The sequence below is a fragment of the Periophthalmus magnuspinnatus genome, chromosome 4 (assembly GCF_009829125.3).
Source record: "Periophthalmus magnuspinnatus isolate fPerMag1 chromosome 4, fPerMag1.2.pri, whole genome shotgun sequence".
Taxonomy (NCBI): Eukaryota; Metazoa; Chordata; class Actinopteri; order Gobiiformes; family Gobiidae; genus Periophthalmus; species Periophthalmus magnuspinnatus.
Genome location: NC_047129.1, coordinates 31,783,501 through 31,805,996, shown reverse-complemented (window position 1 = coordinate 31,805,996; position 22,496 = coordinate 31,783,501). Strand labels below are relative to the sequence as shown.

The 22,496-nt window shown below is 51.0% G+C and overlaps 4 protein-coding genes across 4 annotated transcripts; all 4 read right to left on the bottom strand.

Moving 5' to 3' along the window:
- Window positions 1-595: 595 nt before the first annotated feature.
- LOC129456220 (mucin-5AC-like) lies at window positions 596-1,882 on the bottom strand (the record flags this gene model as incomplete). The annotated part of the gene is made up of 3 exons (XM_055221559.1): window positions 1,794-1,882; window positions 1,364-1,464; window positions 596-1,320 (listed from the first exon to the last, which is right to left on the bottom strand). Coding segments are annotated over exons 1-3 (915 nt in total), but the record flags the coding sequence as incomplete, so codon positions are not given.
- Window positions 1,883-2,077: 195 nt separating this feature from the next.
- Window positions 2,078-5,248, bottom strand: LOC129456219 (mucin-5AC-like; the record flags this gene model as incomplete). The annotated part of the gene is made up of 4 exons (XM_055221557.1): window positions 5,181-5,248; window positions 4,685-4,851; window positions 3,341-4,350; window positions 2,078-3,292 (listed from the first exon to the last, which is right to left on the bottom strand). Coding segments are annotated over exons 1-4 (2,460 nt in total), but the record flags the coding sequence as incomplete, so codon positions are not given.
- Window positions 5,249-6,043: 795 nt separating this feature from the next.
- Window positions 6,044-15,250, bottom strand: LOC117369916 (mucin-2-like; the record flags this gene model as incomplete). The annotated part of the gene is made up of 9 exons (XM_055221556.1): window positions 6,044-7,437; window positions 7,513-8,274; window positions 8,357-8,526; window positions 8,867-9,057; window positions 9,869-10,112; window positions 10,161-10,489; window positions 10,982-11,680; window positions 12,249-12,483; window positions 13,794-15,250. Coding segments are annotated over 9 exons (5,481 nt in total), but the record flags the coding sequence as incomplete, so codon positions are not given.
- A 1,705-nt stretch (window positions 15,251-16,955) lies between these two features.
- LOC117369915 (histidine-rich protein PFHRP-II-like) lies at window positions 16,956-21,899 on the bottom strand. The gene is made up of 3 exons (XM_055221555.1): window positions 21,894-21,899; window positions 20,907-21,601; window positions 16,956-17,397 (listed from the first exon to the last, which is right to left on the bottom strand). The coding sequence occupies exons 1-3, from the start codon at window positions 21,897-21,899 to the stop codon at window positions 16,956-16,958; spliced, it is 1,143 nt and encodes a 380-aa protein (XP_055077530.1).
- Between the last annotated feature and the right edge of the window lie 597 nt (window positions 21,900-22,496).

Sequence of the window (22,496 nt, the reverse complement as noted above, 5' to 3'; positions counted from 1 at the left end):
TGGTTGTTGTTGGAGCGGCTGTCATGGTTGTTGGCGCAGCCGTCGTGGTTGTTGGTGCCATTGTGGTAGTTGTTGAAGCGGCCATCGTGGTTGTTGGTGCGGCCGTCGTGGTTGTTGCCGTGGCTGTTGTGGTTGTTGGTGCAGCTGTTGTGGTTGTTAAAGCAGCTGTGGTTGTTGGAGCGACTGTACTGGTTGTTGGTGCTTCTGTAGTTGTAATTGGCGCAGCTGTTGTGGTTGTTGGTGCAGTCGTCGTGGTTGTTCGCACGGCTGTTGTGGTTGTTGGAGCCACCGTCGTGGTTGTTGATGCTTCTGTGGTTGTTGTTGGAGTGGCCGACGTCGTGGTTGTTGGAGAGGTCGTTGTAGTTGTCGGTGTGGCTGTTGTTGTTGCCGTTTCTGTGGATGTTGGAGCGGTTGTTGGAGCAACCGTCGTGATTGTTGTCGGCACCGCTGTGGTTGTTGTTGGAGTGGCTGTTGTTGTTGGTGCAGCCGTCGTGGTTGTTGGCACCACAGTGGTTGTTGGAGTGGCTGTAGTGGTTGTTGCCCCTGCTGTCGTGGTGATTGGAGCAGCTGTTGTGGTTGTTGGTGCGGCCGTCGTGGTTGTTGGCGCTTCTGTGGTTGTTGTTGGACCAGTTGTCGTGGTTGATGGAGCGGCGGTTGTGGTTGTTGGTGCCGATGATGTTGTTGTTGGCGCTTCTGTGGATGTTGGAGTGGTTGTTGTGGTTGTTGGAGCGACCGTCGTGATTGTTGTCGGCGCCGCTGTGGTTGTTGTTGGAGTGGCTGTTGTTGTTGGTGCAGACGTCGTGGTTGTTGGCACCACAGTGGTTGTTGGAGTGGCTGTAGTGGTTGTTGCCCCTGCTGTCGTGGTGATTGGAGCAGCTGTTGTGGTTGTTGGCGCTGTTGTGGTAGTTGTTGGAGCGACTGTCGTGGTTGTTGGTGCAGTCGTCGTGGTTGTTCGCACGGCTGTTGTGGTTGTTGGAGCGGTTGTTGTGGTTGTTGGAGCCACCGTCGTGGTTGTTGGAGAGGTCGTTGTAGTTGTCGGTGTGACTGTTGTTGTTGGCGCTTCTGTGGATGTTGGAGTCGTGGTTGATGGAGCGGCGATTGTGGTAGTTGTTGGAGCAGTTGTTGTGGTTGATGGAGCATCCGTTGTGGTTGTTGCCACCGCTGTTGTTGTTGATGCTTCTGTGGTTGTTGTTGGAGCGGCTGTCGTGGTTGTTGGCGCCATTGTGGTAGTTGTAGGAGCAGTTGTCGTGGTTGATGGAGCGTCCGTTGAGGTTGTCGGCGCCGCTGTTGTTGTTGACGCTTCTGTGGTTGTTGACGCTTCTGTGGTTGTTGTAGGAGCGGCTGTTGTGGTTGTTGGAGCGACCGTCGTGGTTGTCGGCGCCGCTGCGGTAGTTGTTGGAGCAGTTGTCGTGGTTGATGGAGCGTCCATTGTGGTTGTCGGGGCCGCTGTTGTTGTTGACGCTTCTGTGGTTGTTGTTGGAGCGGCTGTTGTGGTTGTTGGTGCAGCTGTTGTGGTTGTCGGCGCCGTTGTGGTAGTTGTTGGAGCGGCTGTCGTGGTTGTTGGTGAAGTCGTTGTGGTTGTTCGCACGGCTGTTGTGGTTGTTGGAGCGGTTGTTGTGGTTTTTGGAGCCACCGTCGTGGTTGTTGATGCTTCTGTGGTTGTTGTTGGAGCTGCTGTTGTGGTTGTTGGCACAGCCGTCGTGGTTGTTGGCGCCGTTGTGGTAGTTGTTGGAGCAGTTGTCGTGGTTGATGGAGCGTCCGTTGTGGTTGTTGCCACCGCTGTTGTTGTTGACGCTTCTGTGGTTGTTGTTGGAGCGGCTGTCATGGTTGTTGGCGCAGCCGTCGTGGTTGTTGGTGCCATTGTGGTAGATGTTGGTGCCATTGTGGTAGATGTTGGAGCAGTTGTCGTGGTTGATGGAGCGGCGATTGTGGTTGTTGGTGCCGCTGTTGTTGGCGCTTCTGAGGTTGTTGTTGGAGCAGCTGTTGTGGTTGTTGGTATAGCCGTCGTGGTTGTTGGTGCCATTGTGGTAGTTGTTGAAGCGGCCGTCGTGGTTGTTGGTGCGGCCGTCGTGGTTGTTGCCGTGGCTGTTGTGGTTGTTGGTGCAGCTGTTGTGGTTGTTGGAGCATCTGTGATTGTTGTTGGCACCGCTGTGGTTGTTGGAGCGACTGAACTGGTTGTTGGTGCTTCTGTAGTTGTAATTGGCGCAGCTGTTGTGGTTGTTGGCACCGTTGTGGTGGTTGTTGGAGCAGTTGTCGTGGTTGATGGAGCGTCCATTGTGGTTGTCGGCGCCGCTGTTGTTGTTGACGCTTCTGTGGTTGTTGTTGGAGCGGCTGTTGTTGTTGTTGGTGCAGCTGTTGTGGTTGTCGGCACCGTTGTGGTAGTTGTTGGAGCGGCTGTCGTGGTTGTTGGTGCAGTCGTCGTGGTTGTTCGCACGGCTGTTGTGGTTGTTGGAGCGGTTGTTGTGGTTGTTGGAGCCACCGTCGTGGTTGTTGATGCTTCTGTGGTTGTTGTTGGAGTGGCCGACGTCGTGGTTGTTGGAGAGGTCGTTGTAGTTGTCGGTGTGGCTGTTGTTGTTGGCGTTTCTGTGGATGTTGGAGCGGTTGTTGTGGTTGTTGGAGTGACCGTCGTGATTGTTGTCGGCGCCGCTGTGGTTGTTGTTGGAGTGGCTGTTGTTGGTGCGGCCGTCGTGGTTGTTGGCACCACAGTGGTTGTTGGAGTGGCTGTAGTGGTTGTTGCCCCTGCTGTCGTGGTGATTGGAGCAGCTGTTGTGGTTGTTGCCACCGCTGTTGTTGTTGACGCTTCTGTGGTTGTTGTTGGAGCGGCTGTCATGGTTGTTGGCGCAGCCGTCGTGGTTGTTGGTGCCATTGTGGTAGTTGTTGAAGCGGCCATCGTGGTTGTTGGTGCGGCCGTCGTGGTTGTTGCCGTGGCTGTTGTGGTTGTTGGTGCAGCTGTTGTGGTTGTTGGTGCAGCTGTTGTGGTTGTTAAAGCAGCTGTGGTTGTTGGAGCGACTGTACTGGTTGTTGGTGCTTCTGTAGTTGTAATTGGCGCAGCTGTTGTGGTTGTTGGTGCAGTCGTCGTGGTTGTTCGCACGGCTGTTGTGGTTGTTGGAGCCACCGTCGGGGTTGTTGATGCTTCTGTGGTTGTTGTTGGAGTGTCCGACGTCGTGGTTGTTGGAGAGGTCGTTGTAGTTGTCGGTGTGGCTGTTGTTGTTGGCGTTTCTGTGGATGTTGGAGCGGTTGTTGTGGTTGTTGGAGCGACCGTCGTGATTGTTGTCGGCGCCGCTGTGGTTGTTGTTGGAGTGGCTGTTGTTGTTGGTGCAGCCGTCGTGGTTGTTGGCACCACAGTGGTTGTTGGAGTGGCTGTAGTGGTTGTTGCCGCTGCTGTCGTGGTGCTTGGAGCAGCTGTTGTGGTTGTTGGTGCGGCCGTCGTGGTTGTTGGTGCGGCCGTCGTGGTTGTTGGCGCTTCTGTGGTTGTTGTTGGAGCAGCTGTTGTGGTTGTTGGAGCATCCGTCGTGGATGTTGGCGCCGTTGTGGTAGTTGTTGGAGCAGTTGTCGTGGTTGATGGAGCGTCCGTTGTGGTTGTTGCCACCGCTGTTGTTGACGCGTCTGTGGTTGTTGTGGGAGCGGCTGTCGTGGTTGTTGGCGCCATTGTGGTAGTTGTTGGAGCAGTTGTCGTGGTTGATGGAGCGTCCGTTGTGGTTGTTGCCACCGCTGTTGTTGTTGACGCTTCTGTGGTTGTTGTTGGAGCGGCTGTTGTGGTTGTTGGTGCAGCTGTTGTGGTTGTCGGCGCCGTTGTGGTAGTTGTTGGAGCGGCTGTCGTGGTTGTTGGTGCAGTCGTCGTGGTTGGTGGAGCGGTTGTTGTGGTTGTTGGAGCCACCGTCGTGGTTGTTGATGCTTCTGTGGTTGTTGTTGGAGCGGCTGTTGTGGTTGTTGGTGCTGTTGTGGTAGTTGTTGGAACAGTTGTCGTGGTTGATGGAGCGTCCGTTGTGGTTGTTGCCACCGCTGTTGTTGTTGTTGCTTCTGTGGTTGTTGTTGGAGCGGCTGTCATGGTTGTTGGCGCAGCCGTCGTGGTTGTTGATGCCATTGAGGTAGATGTTGGTGCCATTGTGGTAGATGTTGGAGCAGTTGTCGTGGTTGATGGAGCGTCCATTGTGGTTGTCGGCGCCGCAGTTGTTGTTGACGCTTCTGTGGTTGTTGTTGGAGCGGCTGTTGTGGTTGTTGGCGCAGCCGTCGTGGTTGTTGATGCCATTGAGGTAGATGTTGGTGCCATTGTGGTAGATGTTGGAGCAGTTGTCGTGGTTGATGGAGCGTCCATTGTGGTTGTCGGCGCCGCAGTTGTTGTTGACGCTTCTGTGGTTGTTGTTGGAGCGGCTGTTGTGGTTGTTGGTGCAGCTGTTGTGGTTGTCGGCGCCGTTGTGGTAGTTGTTGGAGCGGCTGTCGTGGTTGTTGGTGCAGTCGTTGTGGTTGTTCGCACGGCTGTTGTGGTTGTTGGAGCGGTTGTTGTGGATGTTGGAGCCACCGTCGTGGTTGTTGATGCTTCTGTGGTTGTTGTTGGTGCAGCTGTTGTGGTTGTCGGCGCCGTTGTGGTAGTTGTTGGAGCGGCTGTCGTGGTTGTTGGTGCAGTCGTCGTGGTTGGTGGAGTGGTTGTTGTGGTTGTTGGAGCCACCGTCGTGGTTGTTGATGCTTCTGTGGTTGTTGTTGGAGCGGCTGTCATGGTTGTTGGCGCAGCCGTCGTGGTTGTTGATGCCATTGAGGTAGATGTTGGTGCCATTGTGGTAGATGTTGGAGCAGTTGTCGTGGTTGATGGAGCGTCCATTGTGGTTGTCGGCGCCGCAGTTGTTGTTGACGCTTCTGTGGTTGTTGTTGGAGCGGCTGTTGTGGTTGTTGGTGCAGCTGTTGTGGTTGTCGGCGCCGTTGTGGTAGTTGTTGGAGCGGCTGTCGTGGTTGTTGGTGCAGTCGTTGTGGTTGTTCGCACGGCTGTTGTGGTTGTTGGAGCGGTTGTTGTGGTTGTTGGAGCCACCGTCGTGGTTGTTGATGCTTCTGTGGTTGTTGTTGGAGCGGCTGTTGTGGTTGTTGGCACAGCCGTCGTGGTTGTTGGCGCCGTTGTGGTAGTTGTTGGAGCAGTTGTCGTGGTTGATGGAGCGTCCGTTGTGGTTGTTGCCACCGCTGTTGTTGTTGACGCTTCTGTGGTTGTTGTTGGAGCGGCTGTCATGGTTGTTGGCGCAGCCGTCGTGGTTGTTGGTGCCATTGTGGTAGATGTTGGTGCCATTGTGGTAGATGTTGGAGCAGTTGTCGTGGTTGATGGAGCGGCGATTGTGGTTGTTGGTGCCGCTGTTGTTGGCGCTTCTGTGGTTGTTGTTGGAGCAGCTGTTGTGGTTGCTGGTACAGCCGTCGTGGTTGTTGGTGCCATTGTGGTAGTTGTTGAAGCGGCCGTCGTGGTTGTTGGTGCGGCCGTCGTGGTTGTTGCCGTGGCTGTTGTGGTTGTTGGTGCAGCTGTTGTGGTTGTTGGAGCATCTGTGGTTGTTGTTGGCACCGCTGTGGTTGTTGGAGCGACTGAACTGGTTGTTGGTGCTTCTGTAGTTGTAATTGGCGCAGCTGTTGTGGTTGTTGGCGCCGTTGTGGTGGTTGTTGGTGCAGTCGTCGTGGTTGTTCGCTCGGCTGTTTTGGGTGTTGGAGCGGTTGTTGTGGTTGTTGGAGCCACCGTCGTGGTTGTTGATGCTTCTGTGGTTGTTGTTGGAGTGGCCGACGTCGTGGTTGTTGGAGAGGTCGTTGTAGTTGTCGGTGTGGCTGTTGTTGTTGGTGCTTCTGTGGATGTTGGAGCGGTTGTTGTGGTTGTTGGAGCGACCGTCGTGATTGTTGTCGGCGCCGCTGTGGTTGTTGTTGGAGTGGCTGTTGTTGTTGGTGCAGCCGTCGTGGTTGTTGGCACCACAATGGTTGTTGGAGTGGCTGTAGTGGTTGTTGCCGCTGCTGTCGTGGTGCTTGGAGCAGCTGTTGTGGTTGTTGGTGCGGCCGTCGTGGTTGTTGGCGCTTCTGTGGTAGTTGTTGGAGCAGTTGTCGTGGTTGATGGAGCGGCCGTCGTGGTTGTTGCCGTGGCTGTTGTGGTTGTTGGTGCAGCTGTTGTGGTTGTTGGAGCATCTGTGGTTGTTGTTGGCACCGCTGTGGTTGTTGGAGCGACTGAACTGGTTGTTGGTGCTTCTGTAGTTGTAATTGGCGCAGCTGTTGTGGTTGTTGGCGCCATTGTGGTGGTTGTTGGTGCAGTCGTCGTGGTTGTTCGCACGGCTGTTGTGGTTGTTGGAGCCACCGTCGTGGTTGTTGATGCTTCTGTGGTTGTTGTTGGAGTGTCCGACGTCGTGGTTGTTGGAGAGGTCGTTGTAGTTGTCGGTGTGGCTGTTGTTGTTGGCGTTTCTGTGGATGTTGGAGCGGTTGTTGTGGTTGTTCGAGCGACCGTCGTGATTGTTGTCGGCACCGCTGTGGTTGTTGTTGGAGTGGCTGTTGTTGTTGGTGCAGCCGTCGTGGTTGTTGGCACCACAGTGGTTGTTGGAGTGGCTGTAGTGGTTGTTGCCGCTGCTGTCGTGGTGCTTGCAGCAGCTGTTGTGGTTGTTGGTGCGGCCGTCGTGGTTGTTGGCGCTTCTGTGGTTGTTGGCGCTTCTGTGGTTGTTGTTGGAGCAGCTGTTGTGGTTGTTGGAGCATCCGTCGTGGATGTTGGCGCCGTTGTGGTAGTTGTTGGAGCAGTTGTCGTGGTTGATGGAGCGTCCGTTGTGGTTGTTGCCACCGCTGTTGTTGACGCATCTGTGGTTGTTGTGGGAGCGGCTGTCGTGGTTGTTGGCGCCATTGTGGTAGTTGTTGGAGCAGTTGTCGTGGTTGATGGAGCGTCCGTTGTGGTTGTTGCCACCGCTGTTGTTGTTGACGCTTCTGTGGTTGTTGTTGGAGCGGCTGTTGTGGTTGTTGGAGCGGCTGTTGTGGTTGTTGGTGCAGCTGTTGTGGTTGTCGGCGCCGTTGTGGTAGTTGTTGGAGTTGTTGTGGGAGCGGCTGTCGTGGTTGTTGGCGCCATTGTGGTAGTTGTTGGAGCAGTTGTCGTGGTTGATGGAGCGTCCATTGTGGTTGTTGCCACCGCTGTTGTTGTTGACGCTTCTGTGGTTGTTGTTGGAGCGTCGGTTGTGGTTGTTGGTGCAGCCGTCGTGGTTGTGTGTGCCATTGTGGTAGTTGTTGAAGCGGCCGTCGTGGTTGTTGGTGCCATTGTGGTAGTTGTTGAAGCAACTGTTGTGGTTGTTGGTACAGCCGTCGTGGTTGTTGGTGCCATTGTGGTAGTTGTTGAAGCAACTGTTGTGGTTGTTGGTACAGCCGTCGTGGTTGTTGGTGCCATTGTGGTAGTTGTTGAAGCGGCCGTCGTGGTTGTTGGTGTTGCCGTTGTGGTTGTTGCTGTGGCTGTTGTGGTTGTTGGTGCAGCTGTTGTGGTTGTTGGAGCATCTGTGGTTGTTGTTGGCACCGCTGTGGTTGTTGGAGCGACTGTACTGGTTGTTGGTTCTTCTGTAGTTGTAATTGGCGCCGTTGTGGTGGTTGTTGGTGCAGTCGTCGTGGTTGTTCGCACGGCTGTTGTGGTTGTTGGAGCCACCGTCGTGGTTGTTGCTTCTGTGGTTGTTGTTGGAGTGGCCGACGTCGTGGTTGTTGGAGAGGTCGTTGTAGTTGTCGGTGTGGCTGTTGTTGGCGCTTCTGTGGATGTTGGAGCGGTTGTTGTGGTTGTTGGAGCGACCGTCGTGATTGTTGTCGGCCCCGCTGTGGTTGTTGTTGGAGTGGCTGTTGTTGTTGGTGCAGCCGTCGTGGTTGTTGGCACCACAGTGGTTGTTGGAGTGGCTGTAGTGGTTGTTGCCGCTGCTGTCGTGGTGCTTGGAGCAGCTGTTGTGGTTGTTGGAGCATCCGTCGTGGATGTTGGCGCCGTTGTGGTAGTTGTTGGAGCAGTTGTCGTGGTTGATGGAGCGTCCGTTGTGGTTGTTGCCTCCGCTGTTGTTGACGCGTCTGTGGTTGTTGTTGGAGCGGCTGTCGTGGTTGTTGGCACCATTGTGGTAGTTGTTGGAGCAGTTGTCGTGGTTGTTGTAGCGGCTGTCGTGGTTGTTGGTGCGGCTGTCGTTGTCGTTGGTGTGGCTGTTGTGGTGCTTGGAGCAGCTGTTGTGGTTGTTGGTGCGGCCGTCGTTGTTGTTGGCGCTTCTGTGGTTGTTGTTGGAGCAGCTGTTGTGGTTGTTGGCGCCGTTATGGTAGTTGTTGGAGCAGTTGTGGTAGCTGTTGGAGCAGTTGTCGATGATGGAGCGTCCGTTGAGGTTGTCGGCGTGGTTGTTGTTGGAGCGGCTGTTGTGGTTGTTGCCGCAGCCGTCGTGGTTGTTGGCGCCGTTGTGGTAGCTGTTGGAGCAGTTGTCGTGGTTGATGGAGCGGCGGTTGTGGTTATTGGTGCCGATGTTGTTGTTGGCGCTTCTGTGGTTGTTGTAGGAGCGGCTGTTGTGGTTGTTGGAGCGACCGTCGTGGTTGTCGGCGCCGCTGTGGTAGTTGTTGGAGCAGTTGTAGTTGTTGTAGCGGCTGTTGTGGTTGTTGGTGCGGCTGTCGTGGTTGTTGGTGCGGCTGTCGTGGTTGTTGGTGCGGCTGTCGTTGTCGTTGGTGTGGCTGTTGTGGTGCTTGGAGCAGCTGTTGTGGTTGTTGGTGCGGCCGTCGTTGTTGTTGGCGCTTCTTTGGTTGTTGTTGGAGCAGCTGTTGTGGTTGTTGGCGCCGTTGTGGTAGTTGTTGGAGCAGTTGTGGTAGCTGTTGGAGCAGTTGTCGATGATGGAGCGTCCGTTGAGGTTGTCGGCGTGGTTGTTGTTGGAGCGGCTGTTGTGGTTGTTGCCGCAGCCGTCGTGGTTGTTGGCGCCGTTGTGGTAGCTGTTGGCGCCGTTGTGGTAGCTGTTGGAGCAGTTGTCGTGGTTGATGGAGCGTCCGTTGTGGTTGTCGTCGCCGCTGTTGTTGTTGACGCTTCTGTGGTTGTTGTTGGAGCGGCTGTTGTGGTTGTTGCCGCAGCCGTCGTGGCTGTTGGCGCCGCTGTGGTAGTTGTTGGAGCAGTTGTAGTTGTTGTAGCGGCTGTTGTGGTTGTTGGTGCGGCTGTCGTGGTTGTTGGTGCGGCTGTCGTGGTTGTTGGTGCGGCTGTCGTTGTCGTTGGTGTGGCTGTTGTGGTGCTTGGAGCAGCTGTTGTGGTTGTTGGTGCGGCCGTCGTTGTTGTTGGCGCTTCTTTGGTTGTTGTTGGAGCAGCTGTTGTGGTTGTTGGCGCCGTTGTGGTAGTTGTTGGAGCAGTTGTGGTAGCTGTTGGAGCAGTTGGCGATGATGGAGCGTCCGTTGAGGTTGTCGGCGTGGTTGTTGTTGGAGCGGCTGTTGTGGTTGTTGCCGCAGCCGTCGTGGTTGTTGGCGCCGTTGTGGTAGCTGTTGGCGCCGTTGTGGTAGCTGTTGGAGCAGTTGTCGTGGTTGATGGAGCGTCCGTTGTGGTTGTCGTCGCCGCTGTTGTTGTTGACGCTTCTGTGGTTGTTGTTGGAGCGGCTGTTGTGGTTGTTGCCGCAGCCGTCGTGGTTGTTGGCGCCGTTGTGGTAGCTGTTGGAGCAGTTGTCGTGGTTGATGGAGCGTCCGTTGTGGTTGTCGCCGCCGCTGTTGTTGTTGACGCTTCTGTGGTTGTTGTTGGAGCGGCTGTTGTGATTGTTGGTGCAGCTGTTGTGGTTGTTGGCACCGCTGTGGTTGTTGGAGTGACTGTACTGGTTGTTGGTGCTTCTGTGGTTGTTGTTGGTGCGGCTGTCGTGGTTGTTGGTGCGGCTGTCGTGGTTGTCGGCGCCGCTGTGGTAGTTGTTGGAGCAGTTGTCGTAGTTGTTGGTGCCATTGTGGTAGTTGTTGGAGCAGTTGTCGTGGTTGATGGAGCGGCCATTGTGGTTGTTGCCACCGCTGTTGTTGTTGGCGCTTCTGTGGTTGTTGTTGGAGCAACTGTTGTGGTTGTTGGTACAGCCGTCGTGGTTGTTGGTGCCATTGTGGTAGTTGTTGAAGCAACTGTTGTGGTTGTTGGTACAGCCGTCGTGGTTGTTGGTGCCATTGTGGTAGTTGTTGAAGCGGCCGTCGTGGTTGTTGGTGTTGCCGTCATGGTTGTTGCCGTGGCTGTTGTGGTTGATGGAGCGGCGGTTGTGGTTGTTGGTGCCGATGTTGTTGTTGGCGCTTCTGTGGTTGTTGTAGGAGCGGCTGTTGTGGTTGTTGGAGCGACCGTCGTGGTTGTCGGCGTCGCTGTGGTAGTTGTTGGAGCAGTTGTCGTAGTTGTTGTAGCGGCTGTCGTGGTTGTTGGTGCGGCTGTCGTTGTCGTTGGTGTGGCTGTTGTGGTGCTTGGAGCAGCTGTTGTGGTTGTTGGTGCGACCGTCGTTGTTGTTGGCGCTTCTGTGGTTGTTGTTGGAGCAGCTGTTGTGGTTGTTGGCGCCGTTGTGGTAGTTGTTGGAGCAGTTGTGGTAGCTGTTGGAGCAGTTGTCAGTTCTGTGGTTGTTGTTGGAGTGGCCGACTTCGTGGTTGTTGGAGAGGTCGTTGTAGTTGTCGGTGTGGCTGTTGTTGTTGGCGCTTCTGTGGATGTTGGAGCGGTTGTTGTGGTTGTTGGAGCGACCGTCGTGATTGATGTCGGCGCCGCTGTGGTTGTTGTTGGATTGGCTGTTGTTGTTGGTGCAGCCGTCGTGGTTGTTGGCACCACAGTGGTTGTTGGAGTGGCTGTAGTGGTTGTTGCCGCTGCTGTCGTGGTGCTTGGTGCAGCTGTTGTGGTTGTTGTTGGAGCAGCTGTTGTGGTTGTTGGAGCATCCGTCGTGGATGTTGGCGCCGTTGTGGTAGTTGTTGGAGCAGTTGTCGTGGTTGATAGAGCGTCCGTTGTGGTTGTTGCCACCGCTGTTGTTGACGCGTCTGTGGTTGTTGTGGGAGCGGCTGTCGTGGTTGTTGGCGCCATTGTGGTAGTTGTTGGAGCAGTTGTCGTGGTTGATGGAGCGTCCATTGTGGTTGTTGCCACCGCTGTTGTTGTTGACGCTTCTGTGGTTGTTGTTGGAGCGTCGGTTGTGGTTGTTGGTGCAGCCGTCGTGGTTGTTGGTGCCATTGTGGTAGTTGTTGAAGCGGCCGTCGTGGTTGTTGGTGCCATTGTGTTAGGTGTTGGAGCAGTTGTCGTAGTTGATGGAGCGGCGGTTGTGGTTGTTGGTGCCGATGTTGTTGTTGGCGCTTCTGTGGTTGTTGTAGGAGCGGCTGTTGTGGTTGTTGGAGCGACAGTCGTGGTTGTCGGCGCCGCTGTGGTAGTTGTTGGAGCAGTTGTCGTAGTTGTTGTAGCGGCTATTGTGGTGCTTGGAGCAGCTGTTGTGGTTTTTGGTGCGGCCGTCGTGGTTGTTGGCACTTCTGTGGTTGTTGTTGGAGCAGCTGTTGTGGTTGTTGGCGCCGTTTTGGTAGTTGTTGGAGCAGTTGTGGTAGCTGTTGGAGCAGTTGTCGATGATGGAGCGTCCGTTGAGGTTGTCGGCGTGGTTGTTGTTGGAGCGGCTGTTGTGGTTGTTGCCGCAGCCGTCGTGGTTGTTGGCGTTGTTGTGGTAGCTGTTGGAGCAGTTGTCGTGGTTGATGGAGCATCCGTTGTGGTTGTCGCCGCCGCTGTTGTTGTTGACGCTTCTGTGGTTGTTGTTGGAGCGGCTGTTGTGGTTGTTGGTGCAGCTGTTGTGGTTGTTGGCACCGCTGTGGTTGTTGGAGTGACTGTACTGGTTGTTGGTGCTTCTGTGGTTGTTGTTGGCGCCATTGTGGTAGTTGTTGAAGCGGCCGTCGTGGTTGTTGCCGTGGCTGTTGCCGTGGCTGTTGTGGTTGTTGTTGGAGTGGCTGTTGTGGTTGTTGGTGCAGCCGTCGTGGTTGTTGGCACCACAGTGGTTGTTGGAGTAGCTGTAGTGGTTGTTGCCGCTGCTGTCGTGGTGCTTGGAGCAGCTGTTGTGGTTGTTGATGCGGCCGTCGTGGTTGTTGGCACTTCTGTGGTTGTTGTTGGAGCAGCTGTTGTGGTTGTTGGAGCATCCGTCGTGGTTGTTGGCGCCGTTGTGGTAATTGTTGGAGCAGTTGTCGTGGTTGATGGAGCGTCCGTTGAGGTTGTCGGCGCTTCTGTGGTTGTTGTTGGAGCGGCTGTTGTGGTTGTTGGCGCCATTGTGGTAGTTGTTGGAGCAGTTGTCGTGGTTGATGGAGCGGCGGTTGTGGTTGTTGGTGCCGATGTTGTTGTTGGCGCTTCTGTGGTTGTTGTAGGAGCGGCTGTTGTGGTTGTTGGAGCGACCGTCGTGGTTGTCGGCGTCGCTGTGGTAGTTGTTGGAGCAGTTGTCGTAGTTGTTGTAGCGGCTGTCGTGGTTGTTGGTGCGGCTGTCGTTGTCGTTGGTGTGGCTGTTGTGGTGCTTGGAGCAGCTGTTGTGGTTGTTGGTGCGGCCGTCGTTGTTGTTGGCGCTCCTGTGGTTGTTGTTGGAGCAGCTGTTGTGGTTGTTGGCGCCGTTGTGGTAGTTGTTGGAGCAGTTGTGGTAGCTGTTGGAGCAGTTGTCGATGATGGAGCGTCCGTTGAGGTTGTCGGCGTGGTTGTTGTTGGAGCGGCTGTTGTGGTTGTTGCCGCAGCCGTCGTGGTTGTTGGCGCCGTTGTGGTAGCTGTTGGAGCAGTTGTCGTGGTTGATGGAGCGGCGGTTGTGGTTATTGGTGCCGATGTTGTTGTTGGCGCTTCTGTGGTTGTTGTAGGAGCGGCTGTTGTGGTTGTTGGAGCGACCGTCGTGGTTGTCGGCGCCGCTGTGGTAGTTGTTGGAGCAGTTGTCGTAGTTGTTGTAGCGGCTGTTGTGGTTGTTAGTGCGGCTGTCGTGGTTGTTGGTGCGGCTGTCGTGGTTGTTGGTGCGGCTGTCGTTGTCGTTGGTGTGGCTGTTGTGGTGCTTGGAGCAGCTGTTGTGGTTGTTGGTGCGGCCGTCGTTGTTGTTGGCGCGTCTGTGGTTGTTGTTGGAGCAGCTGTTGTGGTTGTTGGCGCCGTTGTGGTAGTTGTTGGAGCAGTTGTAGCTGTTGGAGCAGTTGTCGATGATGGAGCGTCCGTTGAGGTTGTCGGCGTGGTTGTTGCTGGAGCGGCTGTTGTGGTTGTTGCCGCAGCCGTCGTGGTTGTTGGCGCCGTTGTGGTAGCTGTTGGCGCCGTTGTGGTAGCTGTTGGAGCAGTTGTCGTGGTTGATGGAGCGTCCGTTGTGGTTGTCGCCGCCGCTGTTGTTGTTGACGCTTCTGTGGTTGTTGTTGGAGCGGCTGTTGTGATTGTTGGTGCAGCTGTTGTGGTTGTTGGCACCGCTGTGGTTGTTGGAGTGACTGTACTGGTTGTTGTTGCTTCTGTGGTTGTTGTTGTTGCGGCTGTCGTGGTTGTTGGTGCGGCTGTCGTGGTTGTTGGTGCGGCTGTCGTTGTCGTGGCTGTTGTGGTGCTTGGAGCAGCTTTTGTGGTTGTTGGTGCGGCCGTCGTTGTTGTTGGAGCAGCTGTTGTGGTTGTTGGCGCCGTTGTGGTAGTTGTTGGAGCAGTTGTGGTAGCTGTTGGAGCAGTTGTCGATGATGGAGCGTCCGTTGAGGTTGTCGGCGTGGTTGTTGCCGCAGCCGTCGTGGTTGTTGGCGCCGTTGTCTTAGCTGTTGGCGCCGTTGTGGTAGCTGTTGGAGCAGTTGTCGTGGTCGATGGAGCGTCCGTTGTGGTTGTCACCGCCGCTGTTGTTGTTGACGCTTCTGTGGTTGTTGTTGGAGCGGCTGTTGTGGTTGTTGCCGCAGCCGTCGTGGTTGTTGGCGCCGTTGTGGTAGCTGTTGGAGCAGTTGTCGTGGTTGATGGAGCGTCCGTTGTGGTTGTCGCCGCCGCTGTTGTTGTTGACGCTTCTGTGGTTGTTGTTGGAGCGGCTGTTGTGGTTGTTGGTGCAGCTGTTGTGGTTGTTGTCACCGCTGTGGTTGTTGGAGTGACTGTACTGGTTGTTGGTGCTTCTTCGGTTGTTGTTGGAGCAGCTGTTGTGGTTGTTGGCGCCTGTGTGGTAGTTGTTGAAGCGGCCGTCGTGGTTGTTGCCGTGGCTGTTGCCGTGGCTGTTGTGGTTGTTGTTGGCGCTTCTGTGGTTGTTGTTGGAGCAGCTGTTGTGGTTGTTGGAGCATCCGTCGTGGTTGTTGGCGCCGTTGTGGTAATTGTTTGAGCAGTTGTCGTGGTTGATGGAGCTTCCGTTGAAGCTCCATCAACCGACTTCGTGGCCGACTTCGTGGTTGTTGGAGAGGTCGTTGTAGTTGTCGGTGTGGCTGTTGTTGTTGGCGCTTCTGTGGATGTTGGAGCGGTTGTTGTGGTTGTTGGAGCGACCGTCGTGATTGATGTCGGCGCCGCTGTGGTTGTTGTTGGAGTGGCTGTTGTTGTTGGTGCAGCCGTCGTGGTTGTTGGCACCACAGTGGTTGTTGGAGTGGCTGTAGTGGTTGTTGCCGCTGCTGTCGTGGTGCTTGGAGCAGCTGTTGTGGTTGTTGTTGGAGCAGCTGTTGTGGTTGTTGGAGCATCCGTCGTGGATGTTGGCGCCGTTGTGGTAGTTGTTGGAGCAGTTGTCGTGGTTGATAGAGCGTCCGTTGTGGTTGTTGCCACCGCTGTTGTTGACGCGTCTGTGGTTGTTGTTGAAGCGGCCGTCGTGGTTGTTGGTGCCATTGTGTTAGGTGTTGGAGCAGTTGTCGTAGTTGATGGAGCGGCGGTTGTGGTTGTTGGTGCCGATGTTGTTGTTGGCGCTTCTGTGGTTGTTGTAGGAGCGGCTGTTGTGGTTGTTGGAGCGACCGTCGTGGTTGTCGGCGCCGCTGTGGTAGTTGTTGGAGCAGTTGTCGTAGTTGTTGTAGCGGCTGTTGTGGTTGTTGGTGCGGCTGTCGTGGTTGTTGGTGCGGCTGTCGTGGTTGTTGGTGCGGCTGTTGTGGTGCTTGGAGCAGCTGTTGTGGTTTTTGGTGCGGCCGTCGTGGTTGTTGGCACTTCTGTGGTTGTTGTTGGAGCAGCTGTTGTGGTTGTTGGCGCCGTTTTGGTAGTTGTTGGAGCAGTTGTGGTAGCTGTTGGAGCAGTTGTCGATGATGGAGCGTCCGTTGAGGTTGTCGGCGTGGTTGTTGTTGGAGCGGCTGTTGTGGTTGTTGCCGCAGCCGTCGTGGTTGTTGGCGCCGTTGTGGTAGCTGTTGGAGCAGTTGTCGTGGTTGATGGAGCATCCGTTGTGGTTGTCGCCGCCGCTGTTGTTGTTGACGCTTCTGTGGTTGTTGTTGGAGCGGCTGTTGTGGTTGTTGGTGCAGCTGTTGTGGTTGTTGGCACCGCTGTGGTTGTTGGAGTGACTGTACTGGTTGTTGGTGCTTCTGTGGTTGTTGTTGGCGCCATTGTGGTAGTTGTTGAAGCGGCCGTCGTGGTTGTTGCCGTGGCTGTTGCCGTGGCTGTTGTGGTTGTTGTTGGAGTGGCTGTTGTGGTTGTTGGTGCAGCCGTTGTGGTTGTTGGCACCACAGTGGTTGTTGGAGTAGCTGTAGTGGTTGTTGCCGCTGCTGTCGTGGTGCTTGGAGCAGCTGTTGTGGTTGTTGATGCGGCCGTCGTGGTTGTTGGCGCTTCTGTGGTTGTTGTTGGAGCAGCTGTTGTGGTTGTTGGAGCATCCGTCGTGGTTGTTGGCGCCGTTGTGGTAATTGTTGGAGCAGTTGTCGTGGTTGATGGAGCGTCCGTTGAGGTTGTCGGCGCTTCTGTGGTTGTTGTTGGAGCGGCTGTTGTGGTTGTTGGCGCCATTGTGGTAGTTGTTGGAGCAGTTGTCGTGGTTGATGGAGCGTCCATTGTGGTTGTTGCCACTGCTGTTGTTGTTGACGCTTCTGTGGTTGTTGTTGGAGCAGCGGTTGTGGTTGTTGGTGCAGCCGTCGTGGTTGTTGGTGCCATTGTGGTAGTTGTTGAAGCGGCCGTCGTGGTTGTTGGTGCAGCCGTCGTGGTTGTTGGAGCCACCGTCATGGTTGTTGGCATCGCAGTGGTTATTGCCGCTGCCGTCGTGGTGCTTGGCACGGCCGTCGTAGTTGTTGGTGCGGCCGTTGTGGTTGTTGGCGTGGCTGTTGTGGTTGTTGGAGCGGCCGTCGTGGTTGTTGGAGCAGTTGTCGTGGGTGTTGGAGCGGTTGTTGTGGTTGATGGAGCGGCCGTTGTGGTTGTTGATGCTTCTGTGGTTGTTGTAGGAGCGGCTGTTGTGGTTATTGGAGCGACCATCATGGTTGTTGTCAGCGCCGCTGTGGTAGTTGTTGGAGCAGTTGTCGTGGTTGATGGAGCAGCGGTTGTGGTTGTTGGTGCCGCTGTTGTTGTTGACGCTTCTGTGGTTGTTGTAGGAGCAGCTGTTGTGGTTGCTGGAGCGACCGTCGTGGTTGTTGGTGTTGTTGGAGCGACTGTCGTGGTTGTTTGTGCTTCTGTGGTTGTCGTTGGGGCAGGTGTTGTGGTTGTTGGTGTGGCCGTTGTAGTTGTTGGAGCGGTTGTTGTGGTTGTTGGAGTGACTGTCGTGGTTGTTGGAGTGACTGTCGTGGTTGTTGGATCCACTGTCGTGGTTGTTGGATCCACTGTTGTGGTTGTTGGAGCAACGGTCGTGGTTGTTGGAGCAGTTGTTGTGGTGGTTGGAGTGGTTATTGTGGTTGTTGGCACCCTTGTGGTTGTAGTTGGAGCGTCCGACATGGTTGTTAGCACCGTTGTGGAAGTTGTTGGATTGGCAGTTGTGATTGTTGGTGCCGCTGTGGTTGTTGTTGGCACTACTGTAGTTGTTGTTGATGCGTCTGTTGTGGTTGTTGTTGGAGCGGCTGTTGTAGTTGTTGGCGCCGCTGTGGTTGTTGTTGGAGTGGCTGTTGTGGTTGTTGGCGCTTCTGTGGTTGTTGGTGCAGCCGTCGTCGTCGTTGGTACTGCTGTGGTTGTTGTTAGAGCATCTGTACTGGTTGTTATCACGGCTGTCGTGGCTGTTGTGGTTGTTTTAGGTGTCGTGGTTGTCGGAGCGACTGTCGTGGTTATTGCCGCGGCTGTTGTGGTTGTTGGAGTGGCTATTGTGGTTGTTGGCACTGCTGTAGTTGTAGTTGGAGCAGTTGTCGTGGTTGTTGCCGCGTCTGTCGTGGTTGTTAATGCAGTAGTAGTGGTTGTTGTTGGCACTGCTGTAGTTGTTGTTGGTGTGACGGTCGTGGTTGCTGGCACCGCTGTGGATGTTGGTGCGGCCGTTGTGGTTGTAATTGGAGTGGCTGTTGTGGTTTTTGGTGTGGCCGTCGTGGTTGTTGGTGCCGCTGTGGTGGCTGTTGGTGTGGCCGTTGTGGTTGTTTTTGCCGCCGTTGTGGTAGGAGTGACTGTTGTGGTTGTTGGAACATCTGTCGTGGTTGTTGTAGCGGTTGTTTTTGTGGTTAGAGTAGCTATCGTGGTTGTCTGACCTAAAGATAGAAAAAGTTTTAAAAGTTTCATATTTGTGAAAATGGTGACCAAACATCTTTCTCCAATCATTGCCATTCATAAGTCTTGCCACTTTCTTTATTTTACTTTAACTTCATAAAATAGACTTCTTTAATACCTGGTTACAAATGGGATCTTGCATTTTAATCAGCATTGATTTAGAAAAAAATAATTCCTCTTATATTGCTCTAATTCTGCTTGCAGATATTAGTGATTGAGTTCATTCAGCTTCAGGTGAATTTGCAGTGATTTGTGTTTTTAGACCTTTCTAAATCTTTTGATACCATTTACCATGATATTCTGCTTTTACAATGACATAAATATGGTTTTACAGATAAATGTATAATCGTTTTTGTGTCTATTTAACTGACAGAAAATAGTATGTGTTCATAAGAAATCAGTTATTAGACACAGTTTCTATAATATGTTTGAAATCTATGTGATATATAGCATTATGGTTGCCAATAAAAATTATTTTTAGTGCCACGTTGTGGCCCCACATCAGGTGGCACCACATCACCTTTATGGTGTCTCATTTGTTGTCAATGTGATGACAGCATTGGCATCCTCAGTGTGCTTGACAGTTCAGCTTGTGAAAAAATGGCTCTAGTGATGGGACTTTGAGCTTTTTTATAGGATCTGAATCTTTTGGAAGTCAAAGACTGCCTCTTTTTTATATTCAATTATACAACAATGCCAATTTGGGAACTCAATTTAACAACAAACTAATCACAGAAAGAACTAACCATGGCTAAGGTTTTTTTTTTTTTTTTTATGTTTCAAACTGAGAGTTGACGTGTTTACCATAAAATGGTGCAATAAAAAACAACACTGCATTGCAATAATTATAATAAAAAAGACTTATGTTGCCTGTTCTTCCTCTTTGCTGATTCTTGTGTTGGTTAAGCGAAAATAAGTATAAAAATGCACAAGAGTTAGAAAGTAAAAGCTTCTGCTGTTTTAAAAAATGATTTACGTCCAGGGGTATGTTCAGTGGCCCTGGCTCTTCTCTCACCAAGTTAAACTATAGTGAAAACTAACAAACATTTCTCTCCATCAATGGCCCTTTTTGGGAGCTGCTGTTTTGATTTTGTATGTAAACTATAAAGACAACTGTGTAACATCCCATTTTAAATAAGTTACATAGACTGAACAATATTTTATTGAACTAAATTAATGACTGTGCTGGAAAGGAACATGAAGTATGAAGTGAACTTAACTGAAGATGTGAACGTAAAACAGAACTTGCCATTTAAAATCACTTGTTACGTTAATAAAGGTTAGGAATAAAGGCATTCATTCACAAAGTAATTCAAAGTGCTTTACAAAATAAGAAAGACATAAATAATAAATAAATAAATAAATAATCATTATACATTTAAAACCCTTTCAGTCATATACACAACTAAACAGAACCATTTTAAGCCTGGATTTAAACATTGTGAAAGTGGAAGGCTGTATCGCATCTTCACACTCGCCAGCAGGAGCGAGATGCGTCACATGGCCTTAACATGTCAAGATGTACTTTGGTGCTATAGAGAGACTTCCTGGTTCTAGTCAGTTGCAATACATCCAGAATGCTGCTGCTCAGGTCCTGTCTTACCGCTAATTTGGACAGGCAAGTGAGCTGTTGTCTAACCTACCGGACACAAACGTATGGATAAGTCTCTCAGTCTGGTTTAGACAGCATATATTGTATTTATTTAATTATTTTTTATTTATGATTATTCCAATATTATTCTACAATACAATCTGTGATAAGCTGCATATACCTTTATACAAGAGAATTTGTGAGCAATTTTAAATTGGGTTTCTAGAGACATTCTAGAAACCCCAGTGTCACTGTCAATATACAAATCTGTTCAATAACTGATGTGTTGCCATATTTGAGTTATTAAAGCGATAAAAGTGATATGTTAAAAGCACAGAAGTAAATTGTCTTGTTACTTTTCTATCTTTGATCATGATTTACTTATGTTTTTTTTTGGTTCCTACCACTCCCACGCACATAACTGCTGTTCATTATACACGTGTTTTTAAATCTTTGGCTGTAATATTGGTTTAAATAAACTGAACTTTAAAAAAAGTGATATATAAATAAGCAAACAAAACAAACTATAACAACCAAACATATGAGCAGGAGAAGGAAGTATTTACCTTTCCCAGTAGTCACCAAAGATAATCCAAATAATACTATCAAATATAGATCCATTTTGTCCATTGCTGCAGATTTTGGTGGCCAGTCCAAACACAGCCATCTGTTTCTCATAGTCAGCTGGGTACATATGTCTAAAAGTTGTATGCTGCACCTTCAAAGATGATTAAACTAATCCTGTCAAACTAGTTTCGTACATGCATGTTTAAAAGATCAGCCCTTAATTGCTAAAACAATTATATATCAATAATTTGTCAACAAATCCTCCTCCCACTCAAAAATGTAAGCGCTTACAGAAAGTCAGAGTCACGCTGGGTAGTTCTAATCATTTCCGGTATAATGCAATGGCTTCAGTTTTTTTTTTGTTAATAGAATTGCACTAAAACCTGTAAATAATGACAGATGTTAAACACTTTGCAAATGTGAGGAAAACTTCACCGTAGGACATTTCTACTTTTAGAAAGGTACATCTTAATGTGTCAGTGCTAATCCAAAAAAAGTAAATTCGTTGTAAGGATGACTCAATTATTTTTAGGTGTTGATTATTTCAGTCAGTGGGGTTATTTCAATATATTTTATAATTAAGCTTGGAAATTAGCATTAGAATTAGCCCCGACCCACAAAGACTTACCTTTCTCTGGCCGGTGACCGTTATGGACAGAGCCGTTTCCTTATGTTTCTCCAACACATTCAACGGCTGAATAATCCCGTCTCCACCACACAATGAAGAGAAATATTCTGAACATTTGCCATTTGGTCCTTGAAAGGTTTTAGATTATTAAATTGAAAAAAACAAAACAAAAAAACATACATTAAAAAGGTTTGTGTAATGCCTCGGTCATCCAAGTAGGATCCGTAGTGAGATTTTCAATTCTGTCACCTGGGCAAAAAGTATGTAGAGTGAAGACATTAGACCTAACAAACTCTAAAAACAGGTGTGTTTGTTTCAGTGTACAGTGGGGCAAAAAAGTATTTAGTCAGTAATTGTGAGTAGTTACGGGACAGTATTCAGACCCCCTTAAATTTTTCCACTTTTTGTTATATTGCAGCCATTTGCTAAAATCATTCATTTTTTCCCCTCAATGTACACACAGTGCCCCATATTGACAGAGAAACACAAAATTGTTGAATCTTTTGCAGATTTATTAAAAAAGAAAAACACTGGTGCTGTCCATTTCTTCTGATCATCCTTGAGATGGTTCTATACCTTCATTGGAGTCCAGCTGTGTTTGATTAAACTGATTGGACGTGATTAGGAAGGCCACACATCTGTCTATGTAAGAGAATTGTGGCAACGCACAGATCTGTCCAAGGTTACAAAAACATTTCTGGTACTTGTCAGAGGCTCTGTGGTGGTGGTACTTGTCAGAGGCTCTGTGGTAGTGGTACTTGTCAGAGGCTCTGTGGTAGTGGTACTTGTCGGAGGCTCTGTGGTAGTGGTACTTGTCGGAGGCTCTGTGGTAGTGGTACTTGTCAGAGGCTCTGTGGTAGTGGTAGTTGTCAGAGGCTCCGTGGTAGTGGTACTTGTCAGAGGCTTTGTGGTAGTGGTAGTTGTCAGAGGCTCCGTGGTAGTGGTACGTGTCGGAGGCTCTGTGGTAGTGGTAGTTGTCGGTGACTCTGTGGTAGTGGTACTTGTCAGAGGCTCCGTGGTAGTTGTCAGAGGCTCCGTGGTAGTGGTACTTGTCAGAGGCTCTGTGGTCGTGGTACTTGTCGAAGGCTCTGTGGTAGTGGTACTTGTCAGAGGCTCTGTGGTAGTGGTACTTGTCAAAGGCTCTGTGGTAGTGGTACTTGTCGGAGGCTCTGTGGTAGTGGTACTTGTCGGAGGCTCTGTGGTAGTGGTACTTGTCGGCGGCTCCGTGGTAGTGGTACTTGTCGGAGGCTCCGTGGTAGTGGGACTTGTCGGAGGCTCCGTGGTAGTGGTACTTGTCGGAGGCTCCGTGGTAGTGGTACTTGTCAGAGGCCCGCTTGTGGTGATGATTTGCCGAGGCTCCGTGGTGGTTGTTGTTGCGGTAGTTATGGTTATAGTTAATCTTTTATCCAATGTTTTAAAGTTTTAACTATGCTGTGTCTACATTGCCCGTTTGGTGCATTATAATTAAGAAAATAATGTAATTTATCTAAATTAACTGCTATCATAAATTTGTTTACTTTGTTCTGTCATGTCCCTAGTTTTTACAGTATATTTTTATACCACAAAAACGATTAAAATACTTAAAGCTTAATACCATTTGGTTGCAGTAACAAGCAAGCATTTGAGTAAAAGAAGTGTATACCTTTTCCAGGAGTCACCAAGGATAATCCAAACAATATTATCAAACAAACATCCATTTTTTCTATTGGTCCATCCATTTTGTGCAGATATTTTTTTTTATTTCTATGTGGCCAGTCCAAACACAGGCTGCATTTGTTTAAAAGGCATATGCTGCACCTAAACCTTGTAACTATGATGCTAATCCTGTAACTATGACTAACCCGGTGAAACTAGTTATACCACGTGTTTATCAGCTCTTGAATAGTAATTCCTGGTATGGCACAATATTACATTGACCAAAAAAGAAAAGGTTATAGCAAAACATGTTAATTTCCACCTGTAGTCCACGGACAGGTTGACGTTACAAATGTCAAGAACTGGATCTGAATGTAGATGAACACTTGACCTAAACATCACTTTTACCCACCACTGTAATCAACTCATCTGCCCAGAAATCATCCACCCAGACTTTAGGGTAAATGGGATTCCTTTATGATCACCAGCTGATTACATTAAAATCACAAAACGCATTACAAGACTTAAAAGAGAATTCTTTTTTTTTTATTCTAAAGTCTAAAGTTTGAGAACTTCCATGAGTAGTGTCACCGTACCACCTTGTCAGCGTTCGATCTCATGTCATTTCAGGAAGTAAACAGTCGGGGCCCTGTTTGTAA

Bases quoted from the DNA above. Each gene is read 5' to 3' on its own strand.
- LOC117369915 (XM_055221555.1), bottom strand. The intron at 17,398-20,906 runs GTACCAGAAATG...TTCTATCTTTAG, and splicing joins CACCACAGAGCCTCTGACAA to GTCAGACAACCACGATAGCT.